The sequence below is a fragment of the Gigantopelta aegis genome, chromosome 6, assembly GCF_016097555.1.
Source record: "Gigantopelta aegis isolate Gae_Host chromosome 6, Gae_host_genome, whole genome shotgun sequence".
NCBI classification, from domain to species: Eukaryota; Metazoa; Mollusca; class Gastropoda; order Neomphalida; family Peltospiridae; genus Gigantopelta; species Gigantopelta aegis.
In genome coordinates this window covers 3,996,863-4,013,036 of record NC_054704.1, presented here as the reverse complement: position 1 = coordinate 4,013,036, position 16,174 = coordinate 3,996,863, and the positions used below count along the sequence as shown (strand labels likewise).

The window sequence follows — 16,174 nt, the reverse complement described above, 5'->3', positions numbered from 1 at the left end:
AGTTAAGTACGTGTTGATATATGTGTAGCAGCGTGTATGCACACGTTTTCTTGTTATAATACTTATTAATTAGATAAAATATATGTACATATATTGTAAGGCGATGAATCAGGGCAACCCCAACCCTTACACCGTCACAATGGTCTGGGGTCAATAACAAATAAAAAATAAAAATAAACATCTGTCAAACAGGCATGTGTGTGCATGTTATCAAGTTTAAATCGTAATTTGGTACATCGATGAAAATGACTTACATCATAGCTATTGTTGATGGGGACAATATATATGCAATTCCGTTGATAGCATCAGTAGTTAGTGGGGCGAGACGTAGTCCAGTGGTAAAGCGCTCGCTTGATGTACGGTCGGTATAGGATCGATCCTCGTCAGTGGACCCATTGGGCTATTTCTCACTCCAGCCAGTGCACCACGACTGGTACATCAAAGGCCGTAGTATGTGTTATCATGTCTATGGGATGGTGCATATAAAAAATCCCTTGCAGCTGATCGAAAAAGAGTAGCCCATGAAGTGACGACAGCGGGTTTCCTCCCTCAATATCTGTGTGGTCCTTAACCATATGTCAGACGCCATATAACCTTAAATAAAATGTATTGAGTGCGTCGTTAAATAAACCATAAACACTATATACACGGAATACGCGTATTGCATCCTAAAATAGAAACGGAACTATGTGTAATGACGGTTGTCGTCATGTTGGCCAACAGGACCGGCCCACACTCACAATTTTAGCAAAGTACCAAAGTTTGAACCACATATTTAAAAAAATGTATTTATTTATTTATTTATTTATTTTTGTATCCCACTGCCCCCTTTCCTTTCTCTCCTTTGAATTCCATCTCATTTCTTCCCGATCTGGCAACTCCTCCTATCTTTCAACTTCTTTCGCTGTCCACCTCCACATCCCAGTCCTTGTCTCTCCAACCGCGACAGGTGCTGGTCTCTTGTGGCTATCTGTGCCACACACCTGTCACATCAGTTTTTAGCTGTGGACGTAAGTCTGACCACTTCGGTGAGTGTTCAGTAGTTACTTCTGGCATTGTTAAGAGGCACTTGTAACCACCTACTATGCACCCCTACTACCGGCGGTCGTTAGTTAGTGCCGTGGGTCAGACCAGCTTTATTAGCGGCAGAGGACGAGGATGCCAGGTGGGTGCAGGAAAATACACAAAGACTGCACTCGTGGAGGAAGTTGAGACAGGTAGGCGATGGTGTGGACAGCTCAGAAGACAGAGTTGGAGGAAACTGACAGAAAGGGTCGAAACAGATTGAAATCGTGGGAGAAATTAGAATTTTTTTTATATTAAGATAATGAGAATGATAGGCAGAGGGTGATAGATGAGAAAGATGAATAAATGTGTGAGCCAGCTTTGACGGGATTTGAACCACTGTCGTCAGCTTGACTGTCCAGCAGCTTATCCACTAAACCACGGAGCTCACCACATATTGATTGCATGGGCGAACTTTGTTACTGTGAGTTTAAACTATGAATGAATGAATGAATGTTTAAGGACACCCCAGCACGAAAAATATATTGGCTATTGGGTGTCAAACTACGGTAATGCAAACAAATAAGGTGATGATCAACATCAATATAAAAATTCAAGATTTAAATAAAAACAGTGTAAAGAACTGTGCAAAAATACAAATATCACAGATAGATACGGACTTTTACTCAAAATTTCGAGTTGTGCTGTATTTGCCATTCTCAAAGAGAATGTTACACCCCTGCACCACGGTGAGGTTACAGCACGCGCTTTAAACTATGAAGGTTTTGTAAGGACGGCCTGATAAGACTTAGCGGATTGCTGAGCGAATGGGTGACGTCACTAAAGGGACTAGTCAAGACAGTTTAGGCCTAAGCGAATGGATAACGTCACTAAAGAGACTAGTCAAGACAGTTTAGGCCTAAGCGAATGGGTAACGTCACTAAAGAGGCTAGACAGCACAGTTTGAGGGAATGAGTGACGTCACTAAAGAGGCTAGTCAGGACAGTTTGAGAGAATGGGTGAAGTCACATAAGAGGCTAGTCAGGACAGTTTGAGGGAATGGGTGACGTCACATAAGAGGCTAGTCAGGACAGTTTGAGGGAATGGGTGACGTCACTAAAGAGACTAGTCAGAACAGTTCGAGAGAATGAGTGACGTCACTAAAGAGGCTAGTCAGGACAGTTCGAGAGAATGAGTGACGTCACTAAAGAGGCTAGTCAGGACAGTTTGAGAGAATGATTGACGCGTCACTAAAGAGGCTAGTCACAACACTTTGAGGGAATGGGTGACGTCACTAAAGAAGCTAGTCAGAACAGTTTGAGATAATGAGTAACGTCACTAAAGAGGTTAGTCAGGACAGTTTGAGAGAATGAGTGACGTCACTAAAGAGGCTAGTCAGGACAGTTTGAGGGAATGGGTAACGTCACTAAAGAGGCTAGTCAAGACAGTTTGAGGGAATGGATGACGTCGCTAAAGAGGCTAGTCAAGACAGTTTGAGGGAATGGGTGGTCACTAAAGAGGCTAGTCAGAACAGTTTGAGGGAATGGGTGACGTCACTAAAGAGGCTAGTCAGAACAGTTCGAGAGAATGAGTGACGTCACTAAAGAGGCTAGTCAGGACAGTTCGAGAGAATGAGTGACGTCACTAAAGAGGCTAGTCAGGACAGTTTGAGAGAATGATTGACGTCACTAAAGAGGCTAGTCACAACACTTTGAGGGAATGGGTGACGTCACTAAAGAAGCTAGTCAGAACATTTTGAGAGAATGAGTGACGTCACTAAAGAGGTTAGTCGGGACAGTTTGAGAGAATGAGTGACGTCACTAAAGAGGCTAGTCACAACACTTTGAGGGAATGGGTGACGTCACTAAAGACGCTAGTCAAGACAGTTTGAGGGAATGGGTGAAGTCACTAAGGAGGCTAGTCAGGACAGTTTGAGAGAATGAGTGATGTCAGCCGGAGTGCTGTGTAGTAGCTAGACCTACTGAAGTAAGCTGGATTAATCTTTATTTGATATCGATTTAAACCAAACGCAATTTAAAGCTTAAATTTTCTTCTTCTTTTTTTGCTGCAAGTGGTAGGAAAGCTTTGAAATGCGGTAGGCGTAGTATGCATATTTTGTTTTTTTGTAAGACTCAAAACAGATGTTTGCAAAGTTGTGAGAGCATACCGCTTTTGGGTTCTTTAGTTGTCAATCTAATTAAAATTAGCTCCACTATTACATGTGGATCTAAAGACAGCCAGTTGGAGCTCATGTCCACCAATCAAAACCTTACTTGCAGAATCCTGCCAGTGATTTAAAAATAATTTGAAAACATTCCGTATTATCCTGAGGGTATACGACATGTTTCGTGTGAATTACGAATGCCGTAAAACATGTTTTATTTTATAAAATAAATAATTTGTAATGTAAAACTGAAGACTGATTTAGTTTTTTTTTATTTTATAAATAAATAAATAATTTTTAATGTAAAATTGAAAACTGATAACCCACCCCGTACGTATTGGTATGGTTCTGTACTGCGGCCACTAAAATAGACTCGCCCGATAGTTTTAGAATTTGTATGCTCCCAAATAACGTTATAAAAGGCGAAGTGTGATTGGTCAATATATAAATTATTATTTACAGACGAAATGTTACCTGGACATTGGGGACTACGCAGTGTTGTTAGTTTTAAATCACTGGCAGGATTCTGCAAGTAAGGTTTTGATTGGTGGACATGAGCTCCAACTGGCTGTCTTTAGATCCACATGTAATAGTGGAGCTAATTTTAATTAGATTGTTTAGTTGTACAATGCACTAAAAAGGTATCGACGATTCTTACATGTTCCATAGGTGCCGTTAATGATAACCGTTTTGATAACGAATGGTAGTTTATTAAAAGTGTCGTTGTAGAAGTGTTTTGTATTAATAATGCGGGAAGCGATATTGACGCTTCGAGTTGCGAGTTTGATCCAACGTCTCGTAAATATAAACTCACAGGATAAAAATATTTAAACGTGCAAATTTGAATTGACATCATCTCATTCCCATTTGTGGTGAAATTGGACGTGAATACTGACAGCTGTACAAAACCAAACACGGGACATAACTCTGATCTGTACTGCTCTACTGGTTCTAATAGTAAAGTAAAGTTTGTTTTATTTAACGACGCCACTAGAGCACATTGATTTTTAATCTTATCATCGGCTATTGGACGTCAAACATATGGTCATTCTGACACTGTTTTTAGAGGAAACCCGCTGTCGCCACATAGGCTACTCTTCTTTACGACAGGCAGCAAGGGATCTTTTATTTGCGCTTCCCACAGGCAGGATAGCACAAACCAATTTGCTTTCACGACCTGAACAGGATAAATCCAATTACCTTATACATTACATGGCACCAACTACATGATACATTACGATAACGAAATTTGTTTCAGAACAGTAAATGGACCTACAAGACTGAGTCCTTACCATTGTACGCCACATCTAATCATTTTATCAGTCAATAATTTCAATGAACCTGAATGGAGTTGTTTTCTGTGAAAATATTTGCTCCATTATAAAAAGGAAATATTTTATTTAACGACGCACTCAACACATTTTATTTACGGTTATATGGCGTCAGACATATGGTTAAGGACCACACAGATATTGAGAGAGGAAACCCGCTGTCGTCACTTCATGAGCTACTCATTTCGATTAGCAGCAAGGGATCTTTTATATGCACCATCCCACAAACATGATAGTACATACCACGACCTTTGTTACACCAGTTGTGGAGCACTGGCTGGAACGAGAAATAGCCCAATGGGTCCACTGACGAGGATCGATCCTAGACCGACTGCGCATCAAGCGAACACTTTACCATTGGGCTACGTCCCCCCCCCCCCCCCCCCATTATAAAAGGACTCAAGCACATATTTGATCGCTTAAAGTAGCGATTGAAATCGTACCCACGTCCTATGCCAGTTTCGTTTGCAAAGACCCATGTATTGCTCTCCAATTGTTTCCCCCGTCCCAACCAGTGTATTACGATTTGGTATATTAAAAAGGCTGTGATATATGCTGTCCTGTCTGTGGGGGACGTGCATTTAAAGTATCTCTTGCTAATGGAAAAAAAAGTCCTGGTTTCTTCTAAGACTAAGAGTCAGAAATGTTTGACATCCAATAACCGATGATTGATAAATTAATGTGATTAGTGGTGTCGTTAAAAAAACTCCCCAAAACGTCATTTAGAACACCTATTGCCGTACGTGTATTGCATTTGTAATAGTGTATATATATATATATATATATATATATATATATATATATATATATATATATATATATATGAACACTACATCCGATTGTCGGATCCCATTTCCGTATGCATGTGTCGCATTACTGGATCCGTATCCATGTGAATATAGTTTACAAGAAGAAACCCGCAACATTTTTCCATTAGTAGCAAGGGCTCTTTTATAACAAAAAGTTACTAAACACCCTTGATCTAGTAATTTATTCCGATAGTAACAAGGAATCTTTTATATGCACTATATCAGACAGGCTAGCACATACCATGGCATTTGATATACTGGTGCACAGACTAGAACGAAAAATTGTCCAAATGAGCCCACCAACAGGCATCGATCCTAAATCACGCGAGCGTTTTACCGTGATCTACGTCCCGCCCTCCTGTTCACTACAGTTATTTCATTTCGTCCAACAATTTGATATATGACCGTGGTGTTCACACACAAAACATTATTAAGCACCCTTGATCTAATGGACACCAGTTTATTCTGATAAAAATGCAAGTTTATTTCACCAATGCCTGGAAAGAACGTTCTTGCAGCTTTATGCTAGGTTCAAACGTCAATTGCCAGCACAAAGTTGGCCAAATTTCTGCTTTCACATCTACGACCGTCCAGTTGCTAGTATGAGCGCTCTTACAACCGATTCTCACCGTAAAACGCAGTTGTAAATCTGAGCTCACCAGTCTTACCGTAAAACGCAGTTGTAAATCTGAGCTCACCAGTCTCAACTCGGAAAATACAACGCAACCTTCGAGTTGGCCTACTTTCTGCTGGAAGTTGGTAGTCTGACACTAGCATAGAAAGGTTTTAACGACACACTCAACACATTTTATTAACGGTTATATGGCGTGAAAGATATGGTTAAGGACCACACAGTTTAAGAGGAAACCCGCTGTCGCCACTACATGGGCTACTCTTTCCGATTAGCAGCAAGGGATCTTTTATTTGCGCTTTCCACAGGCAGGATAGCACAAACCATGGCCTTTGCTGAACCAGTTATGGATCACTGGTCGGTGCAAGTGGTTTACACCTACCCATTGAGCCTTGCGGAGCACCGACTCAGGGTTTGGAGTCGGCGTCTGGATTAAAAATCCCATGCCTCGACTGGGATCCGAACCCAGTACCTACCAGCCTGTAGACGGATGGCCTAACCAGGACGCCACCGAGGCCGGTATTTGCACTTCGTAGAGTTGAGCAATGAGAAAGGTAGAGCCCGTCATACGGGCACGTGGTTGTTCCACTCGCTATAGTTTTTGGACTGGATGACGTCTTGCATGAGATAAAACTTTTCTAAAACAAATATAAATGCCAATTGCATGTACAGTATAAAACTGAAACAAGTAACGATTATTCCATATTTATTGTCCTGCAAGTAGACCACAGCCAATAAATGATTAACAATGTTGAAATACCTTAACATTCTGCATTTAAACGTCTATAGATCTACCATCTATTCAGGGTCACCGATAGTTGCATTCATTATGTTCATCACTATGCATGTCTTTAATAATCATAAATGTAAAAATAAAACTTCAAAACAAATTCACTTGAAATTTTAATTTAATAAATTTCAAATTCAACATGCATCGAGATGAACATTCATAGATATAACATGTCACTAACAAAACGGAAGTTACTTCATAACAGCGAGACAAAACTGACACTTCAAACTATGTGAATTATAACATGGGCTTCCATTTGTTTGGCGTTGTTTCAAGGACACCACTCGGCGATTAAAGGCCGTATTAAATATAGGCAATTACATAGCCATGGTTTGACAAATCCACTGGTCCTTGGTCCTGGCTAGTGAATGGTTTTGTCTGGGCTAGTAGTCACCTGTATTACTGTAGTACATAGACCACTAGCAAAAGCTTTCGTGAAGGCTAGCAACTTTCTCAAACATTTAATTCAAAACCCACCATATTTTTCCATTACTAGCAAAAGATCTTTCATATGCACAGACAAGACAACAAATCCCATGGCCTTTAATATATGGGCAGTGGAACACTAGTTGGGACAGGTAAACCCGCAGAATGGATCCACCAGGAGACTTCAATCCTACAACCAAAGCACAGTACACACCATTATTAATTCAAAAATGACGTGGGTTATTTTCCTAGACTAATTTGTCAAATATTCATACCAAACAAACCAACGTTCAAAATTAAAACGAAAAGAAAAAGATTTCAACACTATAGTTTACTTTTTTTTTATTTTTGTAAGAAAACTCTTTGCAATCTTTTTGCATGCAGTTTCTAATGTTAGTTTTTTTGTCTGAATGAATGCATTATTTTTATGCATATCCAATCGTCGATTGTTGTTTTTTGTGAAAAACTTTATAAAAAATATCAGTAATGAAGTTTTTTAACACGAAATAATAAACACATTAATAATCAACAAAAAGGTCACCTCTTGGATGTAAAATTTTTGGCAAGGAATGATTGCTGGCGAGCGAAAAGTTGAAAACACTGATAAAAAAAAAAAAATCAATGTAAATGTTCAGATCTTACGCAGAATGGTCCAGAGTCGCAACAAATACTGGTTTCTTTCAATATGAGGCAGATCATTAATTGTTGAATTTTTCATCATTCAACATTTAAAAGCACTTTCTATGCACAATGGCTGGACCAGATTCATCATATTCTTGTTTGCTGATCCACATCTGCTGGAAGGTAGATAGAGAGGCCAAAATGGAACCGCCGATCCAGACAGAATACTTTCTCTCTGGAGGAGCAATAATTTTAATTTTCATTGTGCTGGGCGCAAGATTTGCTATTTCCTTCTGCATCCTATCAGCAATACCAGGGAACATCGTTGACCCACCAGAGAGGACAGTGTTGGCATACAAGTCTTTACGGATATCAACATCGCACTTCATGATGGAGTTGTAGGTAGTCTCATGAATACCAGCAGATTCCATACCAAGGAACGATGGTTGCAATGTGGATTCGGGACACCTAAACCTCTCATTACCAATGGTAATTACTTGTCCATCGGGCAACTCATAGCTTTTTTCCAAGGTAGAGGATGAAGCTGCAGTAGCCATCTCTTGTTCAAAGTCTAATGCCACATAGCACAATTTTTCTTTAATGTCTCTCACAATTTCCCTCTCTGCTGTGGTGGTGAAGGAATAACCACGCTCTGTGAGGATCTTCATCAGATAATCAGTAAGGTCACGACCGGCAAGATCGAGCCTCATGATGGCGTGAGGAAGAGCATAACCCTCGTAGATTGGTACAGTGTGCGTGACTCCATCACCGGAATCCAGGACGATGCCAGTGGTACGACCGGAAGCGTACAGAGACAACACTGCCTGGATGGCAACATACATAGCTGGAGAGTTGAAGGTTTCAAACATGATCTGCGTCATCTTTTCTCTGTTGGCCTTGGGGTTGAGGGGAGCCTCCGTCAAGAGAACTGGATGTTCCTCGGGAGCCACACGAAGCTCATTGTAGAAGGTGTGATGCCAGATCTTCTCCATGTCATCCCAGTTGGTGACAATGCCATGCTCGATGGGATACTTCAGTGTGAGGATTCCTCTCTTGGACTGAGCTTCATCTCCAACATAGCTGTCTTTCTGACCCATGCCAACCATCACACCCTAAAATAAAAAAAAAAAATAGAGAAAAGCCACCAAAGGGTATAGTTTAAATTCTCAAAATGTTCTCATTTCCTCAGACATTCCATGTCTAATATTGTCAACATTCTGCTCCATAATTATAATACTCTCAACTATGGTGACATGTTAAAGGCAAAACTGCGTAGCATTTGACACAATGTATCCCGAAAATTTGCATTTGCCTGCAAATACAATATTCTCCAATACAAGTTAAAGGATACGACCAAATGTGGATTTCTTTTTTTGCAATCATAGAAATGAAGGAAGGAAATGTTTTATTTTACAACGCACTCAACACATTTTGTTTACAGTTATATGGCATCCGACATATGGTCAAGGATCATACAGATATTGAGGGGAAACACGGTCATTACTTCATGGGCTACTCTTTTCAGTTAACAGCAAAGGATCCCTTCAATATACCAGTCGTGGTGCACTGGCTGTAATGAGAAAGAGCCCAATTGGCCCACCGACTAGGATCGATCCCAGATCAACCAATAACAAGCGACCGCTGTACCACTGAACTACGGTCCCGCCCCTCACAATCAGAATTATCAATTTTAAAACAAAACAAAATTAATAAAAATTCTATTGCATGTTCAGAATTATACATTTTGACATTTACCATTATTTAACAAAAATACATTTTCATATACCAATTCTGGTATTGTGTGAAGTAACATTATTTTGATCAGAGCTCAAAATACTGGGTTGTTCTTTTAGATTACGCTTGCTTGCTGCAGATATAAATATAAAAACTATGAATGTGTACCAGTTACAAATAGTAAAATGATTGTAGGTTACACATTTGTTTTTAATATTGCTATGTGATCATTCATCCAACAAATTTACATTTGTAAAACTTTGGGCATATCCTTTAAAATCATACTGGAGAATGTCACATTTGTAGAAGTATTTTTTTCTTCAACTAATCTATTAAGTTTGCAAAACAGCTCATAGTAACCAAGGTTTTATTTCTAAAATTTGACTACACCCATGGCCGAGTTTGGTAATTTTAGTGGTATACAAAATTGTCAATTTCATTTTTAAAAAACCCATCTAAGCAAGCCTCATTAGATTCACTAATACTATACATATACTTGTATTTATTCAAATTAATATTGATTATGTATTGGTTTTGGGGATTTTGTTTTACTCCAAAACTGGGAATAAATAAATAAATTTTAGGGTACATCAGCAAGGTTATGTGAATCAAACAACTATTGGTGCACATTTATGTACTTCTATCGCATTGCAAATTCACAAATTTAACAATACCCAATATGATTTGAAAATTCTAAACATCTATTCCAACAATTTTCAAAATCTGTTGGCAAACCACTTATAGCATTTGAATATTCACTGCAGTACACCAATCCACTTGTCAAACTATAATTTAATGGTGCATTCAGTGAATGCACAATTAGTTTCCTCTCATTTGCAATTTCTAATTAAAAAATATATAAATGCAGTTCAAATGTGTATTCAATCTTCACATGGCAACATAACACGTTGGGGATTTTTGCTCAAGATTGACCCCCCCCCCCACCCCCCCACAATACCCAAACTGGAAAGTGGCAAGGTATCAACCAAATTTTCTAATTACTGCTGTAAATCACCTCCCACCAAAAGGAAAAAAGAATTGCATCAAGCTAGAATTTGATAAAACGGGGCTGGGTAATAACACTAATAATAATATTTTAAAAACCAACACAAAGAACAACCCAATGAACAATTCATGATACTTTATTTTCCTGAGAAGACAATGTTGACTAGTTGCATAATGTCAAATTGTCACGATGTACACTAGTGTTGGGCAACCAACTTTTTAAATGTTTTTTTAAATGTTTTCTGACACTGACAAATGCAATAAGTATTTTAATTTCTAGCAAGAAATGCTTGTTCAAGTAGTGTGGATATAAATATATAGTTCAATCACAAATACCCATTTACTAAGCAGGCAGTCACTGTATAGTGTCAAAATGTCAACATTTAGAAGCACTTTCTATGCACAATGGCCGGACCAGATTCATCATATTCTTGTTTGCTGATCCACATCTGCTGGAAGGTAGATAGAGAAGCCAAAATGGAACCACCAATCCAGACGGAATACTTTCTCTCGGGAGGAGCAATAATTTTGATTTTCATGGTGCTAGGAGCAAGATTAGAAATTTCCTTCTGCATTCTGTCAGCAATACCAGGATACATTGTGGAACCCCCAGAGAGGACAGTATTGGCATACAAGTCTTTACGGATATCAACATCGCACTTCATGATGGAATTGTAGGTAGTTTCATGAATACCAGCAGATTCCATACCAAGGAACGAAGGTTGAAATATTGATTCTGGACACCTAAACCTCTCATTACCAATGGTAATTACTTGTCCATCGGGCAACTCATAGCTCTTTTCCAACGTAGAAGATGAAGCTGCAGTACCCATCTCTTGTTCAAAGTCTAATGCCACATAGCACAATTTTTCTTTAATGTCTCTCACAATTTCCCTCTCTGCTGTGGTGGTGAAGGAATAACCACGCTCTGTGAGGATCTTCATCAGATAATCAGTAAGGTCACGACCGGCAAGATCAAGCCTCATGATGGCGTGAGGAAGAGCATAACCCTCGTAGATTGGTACAGTGTGTGTGACTCCATCACCGGAATCCAGGACGATGCCAGTTGTACGACCGGAAGCATACAGAGACAACACTGCTTGGATGGCAACATACATAGCTGGAGAGTTGAATGTTTCAAACATGATCTGTGTCATCTTTTCTCTGTTGGCCTTGGGGTTGAGGGGAGCCTCTGTCAAGAGAACTGGATGTTCCTCGGGAGCCACACGAAGCTCATTGTAGAAGGTGTGATGCCAGATCTTCTCCATGTCATCCCAGTTGGTGACGATTCCGTGCTCGATGGGATACTTCAGTGTGAGGATTCCTCTCTTGGATTGAGCTTCATCTCCAACATAGCTGTCTTTCTGACCCATGCCAACCATCACACCCTAATAAGATAAAGAAAATGTTAAATATCATAATGGTTAAGAAGTACTTTTGCTCGTGACAAATCAAACATGCTCTATAACAAAAGGGGGGGGGGGGGAGAGAGAGAGAGGAGGAGGAGGAAGTAATGTAGTTTTAGTGGAAGAATGAGGGACCCTCTAGATAAGTTTGCTGGATGAATAAAGCCTCAGTTAAATCTTAAAATATTGAATACAGGGTTCCTACCAAAAGGTAACAAGGTATGGTGCCATACCATTTAAACAATTGTTTAGTCAACCTTTGGAAAAAATTACACTACTGTACATTTCCTAACCCTACATCAAACATTTATGGGAGGCCCCACCCCCATACCATCCTGTCGACTGCGGTTTCAGCACACATTGTAAATATTCAATTCCATAGCACCATACCCAAAAATGTATTTCTGGCAGAAAACACTGCAATATTAAAACTTTGTTACGTGGCTTGGATTTATTTTTCTCCAAACCCCACGTTTTGTTAGTCATATATGAAAACATTAAAAGTGCATTCAAGGATCAAAATGCACGTGGAGCAAGCTTTCTGACCAAGTGCACAATGAGGCACAACTTCAATTTTCAACTAAGACCACATACATACTAGATCTTGCATTATCTGGGGTGAAATATGTATGAAATCTCTAGTTTCTATACAGGTCTGTATTATGAATTACTGCTGCTATCCAGTCTGTGGGATGGTGTATATAAAATAGCCCTTGCTACTAATGGAAACCTGTAGAGGGTTTCCTTTAGCCGATTAATAAATTAATAAATAAATCAATGTGTTCTCTAATGGCATCTTTAAACACATTTTACCACTTTGAAACAGTTAATATTTCAAGACAATTCAGCCTACTTTTTGTAGGATTGCTTCCAAATAAAAAAATGTAAAATCAGATTGCTCCTACTCCACAGCATTTTGAAGCTTGCACATTAGTGGATTAGTAAGCAGTGTAGATGTGCAACTGTTCAGTTAAAAGCTTAATCTCAACCCATTTCCACCACACATGCCTAACCCAACTAACCTAACAAGCAGACAAATTGTTACTGCAAATCAGAAATGATGCATTAGATATTGTGTAGGAAAAAAGGTACACCATATTGCATTTTTAATTTATTATTACAGGAATGCAAATTTAAAACCAGTTTTCAATACATTTTACTCACACCCCCCCCACCCACCCCGCAAAATGAAAGTATTACTTTCATTTTGCTTGTTCTGAATGCATTACATTTTGTTGCATTACACACCACTTGTAATTTTTTTTTTTTTTTTTTAATTGAATAAAAAGATTGCCAATACTACATCTTGCCAATACTACATCTTCCTTGCATTAAGTTCATGATTTACAGTATTCTATTGGAAACTTACTCGTGTTTGGAATCCATGCATGGGGAAACAGCACAGGAAACTGCTTTGCATATTCCACACAATGACTAAACATCGTTTTATCCTTTTCTCATCTTCATTGTACCAAGTCCATAAAACTACTTCTACATTATCAGATAAGATCACAGATGGTTATTAAGTTGATTGTAATACACATCTTATATTTTACTGTTACAGTTTCCAAGTATAAAAACAAAATTTGAAGTTGAAAATATAAATATGCCCCGTTTCAAGGAGCGATCTTGGTGCTACGATCACCATGTGCATTCTTAGCTTATGCTATTACGGTGATCTTATCAGATTATATATTTTTTGTAGTGTTCTAATTAAGCACACCTATACATTTTATATAAACTTATAAAAATGTCAAAGGTTATGCAGTCTTATGTGCAATCTTGCAGGTTAGTGAATATGGAGAGTGGGACACAAATTCAACCTCAAAGTTTGCAAACATTAAAATTTAAGTCTTGTTTAGTAATAAATGTGCTGGTAAAACCCATTTCCAAATGCTCTTCATGTGTGTAGAGATTAGAACGATCAATATAACAAGGTTGACACATTTTAATACAGGCCAACATACATTTATCAGGATTCAGCAAATTTAATTATGGGCCACATAATTCACATCAACATTATGAACCAATTATTTCACGAAATACACATTAACATGTTGCAACTACTAGTATTACTGCACTAAAGGAGTTAGTTATGTATTCCCGATCAATCACGAATGTCATATTGGTATGAATGGGGGGAGGGGGGGGGGGGGCGAGCGGGGAGGGGTGGCATGAGCCCCCCCCCACTTCGTGGGAACTGCGATTTTTTTTTTTTTTTTTTTATACATATACACATACATGTGTGCCCCCCCCCCCCCCCCCCCCCACCTCGTGTCAAAATTCATCACCGTAGGAATAGAAATCGATTACAGATTGGCGATATCGCTTTAATAAATCGAGCAACCAATCAAAATCCACTTCCTGTCTTGTTCCAACATACAATTTAAAAGGAATGCGATCCGATTGGTCGACTCGACAGCGATACTCACTTGGTGCCCACCGATCAATACTTAAGAATTATACGAGAAATTCACGCTTCAAGCGCCACGCTTAGCACGAGGTTCCCATGGTAATTATTGGGGGAAGGTGATGTGGCCTTGTACACATTTGAATACCATTTTAAGATAGGATCTTTATTACTCTGCCCATATACGGGTGCAACGCAAATTCTTAGCCTTTATGCCAGTTTAAATCAAATATCGATTGGTCATTTATTTATTGAGCAATTTGAAATTGTTGATGTAGCCCCTACAGCGCTTTCTAAGACTTCTGGGGTGAGTGTGGGCGTGGATGTAGTTACAAATCAGTTGCATAGGAAAGTGCAAAAAATGGGAGGGGGCGCACACATATTTACACTATTATTATAAAGCAAAATATCTTTTAAAGTTGGGGGGGGCACCCGCTTCCTACGCCAGTGCAAATAGCGTATGCTATTGTAATAATGCAATTTGTCACCAAGCTTTACTTTAGGTTCCACTGTAGATTATAACAACTTTTAAATTTTAAATTAAATAAATCGACGATCGTGCCTGAAAACAAAGTTGCATAATTAAATTACCAGTATTAGATATAATTTGAAAATTTATATCTACTTGGGGAGAAATAATGCCACTTGATTCAAACTAAGTTACTAAAAAAGTTAGGGAAGTCAATGCACTATGCGATGTAGATTTCGAAAACATGTTTGCAAACTTATTTTACGATTGCTAAAACGTTTAAACATGGACATACTAGACCTAAAAAGTACAATGTGAAAACAAATATAACCATTACAGGTAAAGTAAATATATTACTACATGTACAACGAACGAAAGAAAAAAGTAAAAATGAGAAACTTACTTGATGTCTTGGGCGCCCAACAATGGACGGGAAAACAGCCCGGGGGGCATCGTCGCCAGCAAACCCGGCTTTGCACATTCCAGATCCGTTGTCGATGACAAGAGCTGCAACATCATCATCTGCCATTTCGTTAAATTTGCGAAACTACTTTGCCTTTTACAAAAATAATCTTTCCAGACCCTTTCTATTCACTTTCCAACAAGCAATCTGATGTTTCTATCCACGCTGTCCAGTAAAATACCCACTGACCTCAGAACACGCTAAGCTATACTTCCATATATGGAAGTGTGGGATGGCCTAACTGACTCCTTTTCTAGGAAATCGGGCCGGCTTGCGCTGAACATGCCTATTTATGGTCAAAACGTAGAAGCTAATCGCGCGCTCATTTATAGTCGGCAGCTACCGTTATGCGTGCTTTGCGGACTGCCTGGCTATTTACATTACAATAACAATAGCTATGTCGTGTGACGGTATCAGTGCGGTGGGGATAAAAGAAAGATTTCATGTTTTAGGAATAGAATAGAAATTAATTTTATTTATTTATTATTTTCTTTTTTAAAGCAAATAGGGGCCTATGGCAATAGAGAGTATATTCATAATCCTAAATATTAATGCTTTGCAAAAGTCTCGCACAAATTCACAGGCGGACGACGGGGGTACAAAGAGGTGCCTATTCATTGAGCGTAAGGGCTTATTCGTCGGTCTAGGATCGATCCCCGCCGGTGAGCCCATTGCTATTTTTCGTTCCTGGGCGGGATTTAGCTCAGTCGGTTGAGTGCTCGCCTGAAGTTCTTGCGTCGCATGATCCAACCACCTCGGTGGAACCATTCAACTGATTGGATTTTTTTTCTCGTTCCAAACCAGTGCACCATGGGCGTATGGGGACTCTTTGATTTAGGGGGGCTGGAGGGGTTGATTTTGCCCGAAATTTTCCCCAGATAAAATTTGCCCGAATTTTCCCCATTGTTTT

At 39.1% G+C, this 16,174-nt stretch overlaps 1 protein-coding gene across 2 annotated transcripts; it reads right to left on the bottom strand.

The window, feature by feature from the left end:
- Positions 1-6,830: 6,830 nt before the first annotated feature.
- On the bottom strand, positions 6,831-15,491 carry LOC121376475 (actin, adductor muscle-like). Of its 2 annotated transcripts, XM_041504352.1 has the most exons (3): positions 15,205-15,491; positions 11,160-11,904; positions 6,831-8,621 (listed from the first exon to the last, which is right to left on the bottom strand). In XM_041504352.1, the coding sequence occupies exons 1-3, from the start codon at positions 15,328-15,330 to the stop codon at positions 7,885-7,887; spliced, it is 1,608 nt and encodes a 535-aa protein (XP_041360286.1). In that variant the 5' UTR covers positions 15,331-15,491; the 3' UTR covers positions 6,831-7,884. The 2 variants fall into 2 exon arrangements, with proteins under 2 accessions (XP_041360286.1, XP_041360284.1); XM_041504350.1 differs by lacking the exon at positions 11,160-11,904 and having other exon boundaries at positions 6,831-8,889.
- Between the last annotated feature and the right edge of the window lie 683 nt (positions 15,492-16,174).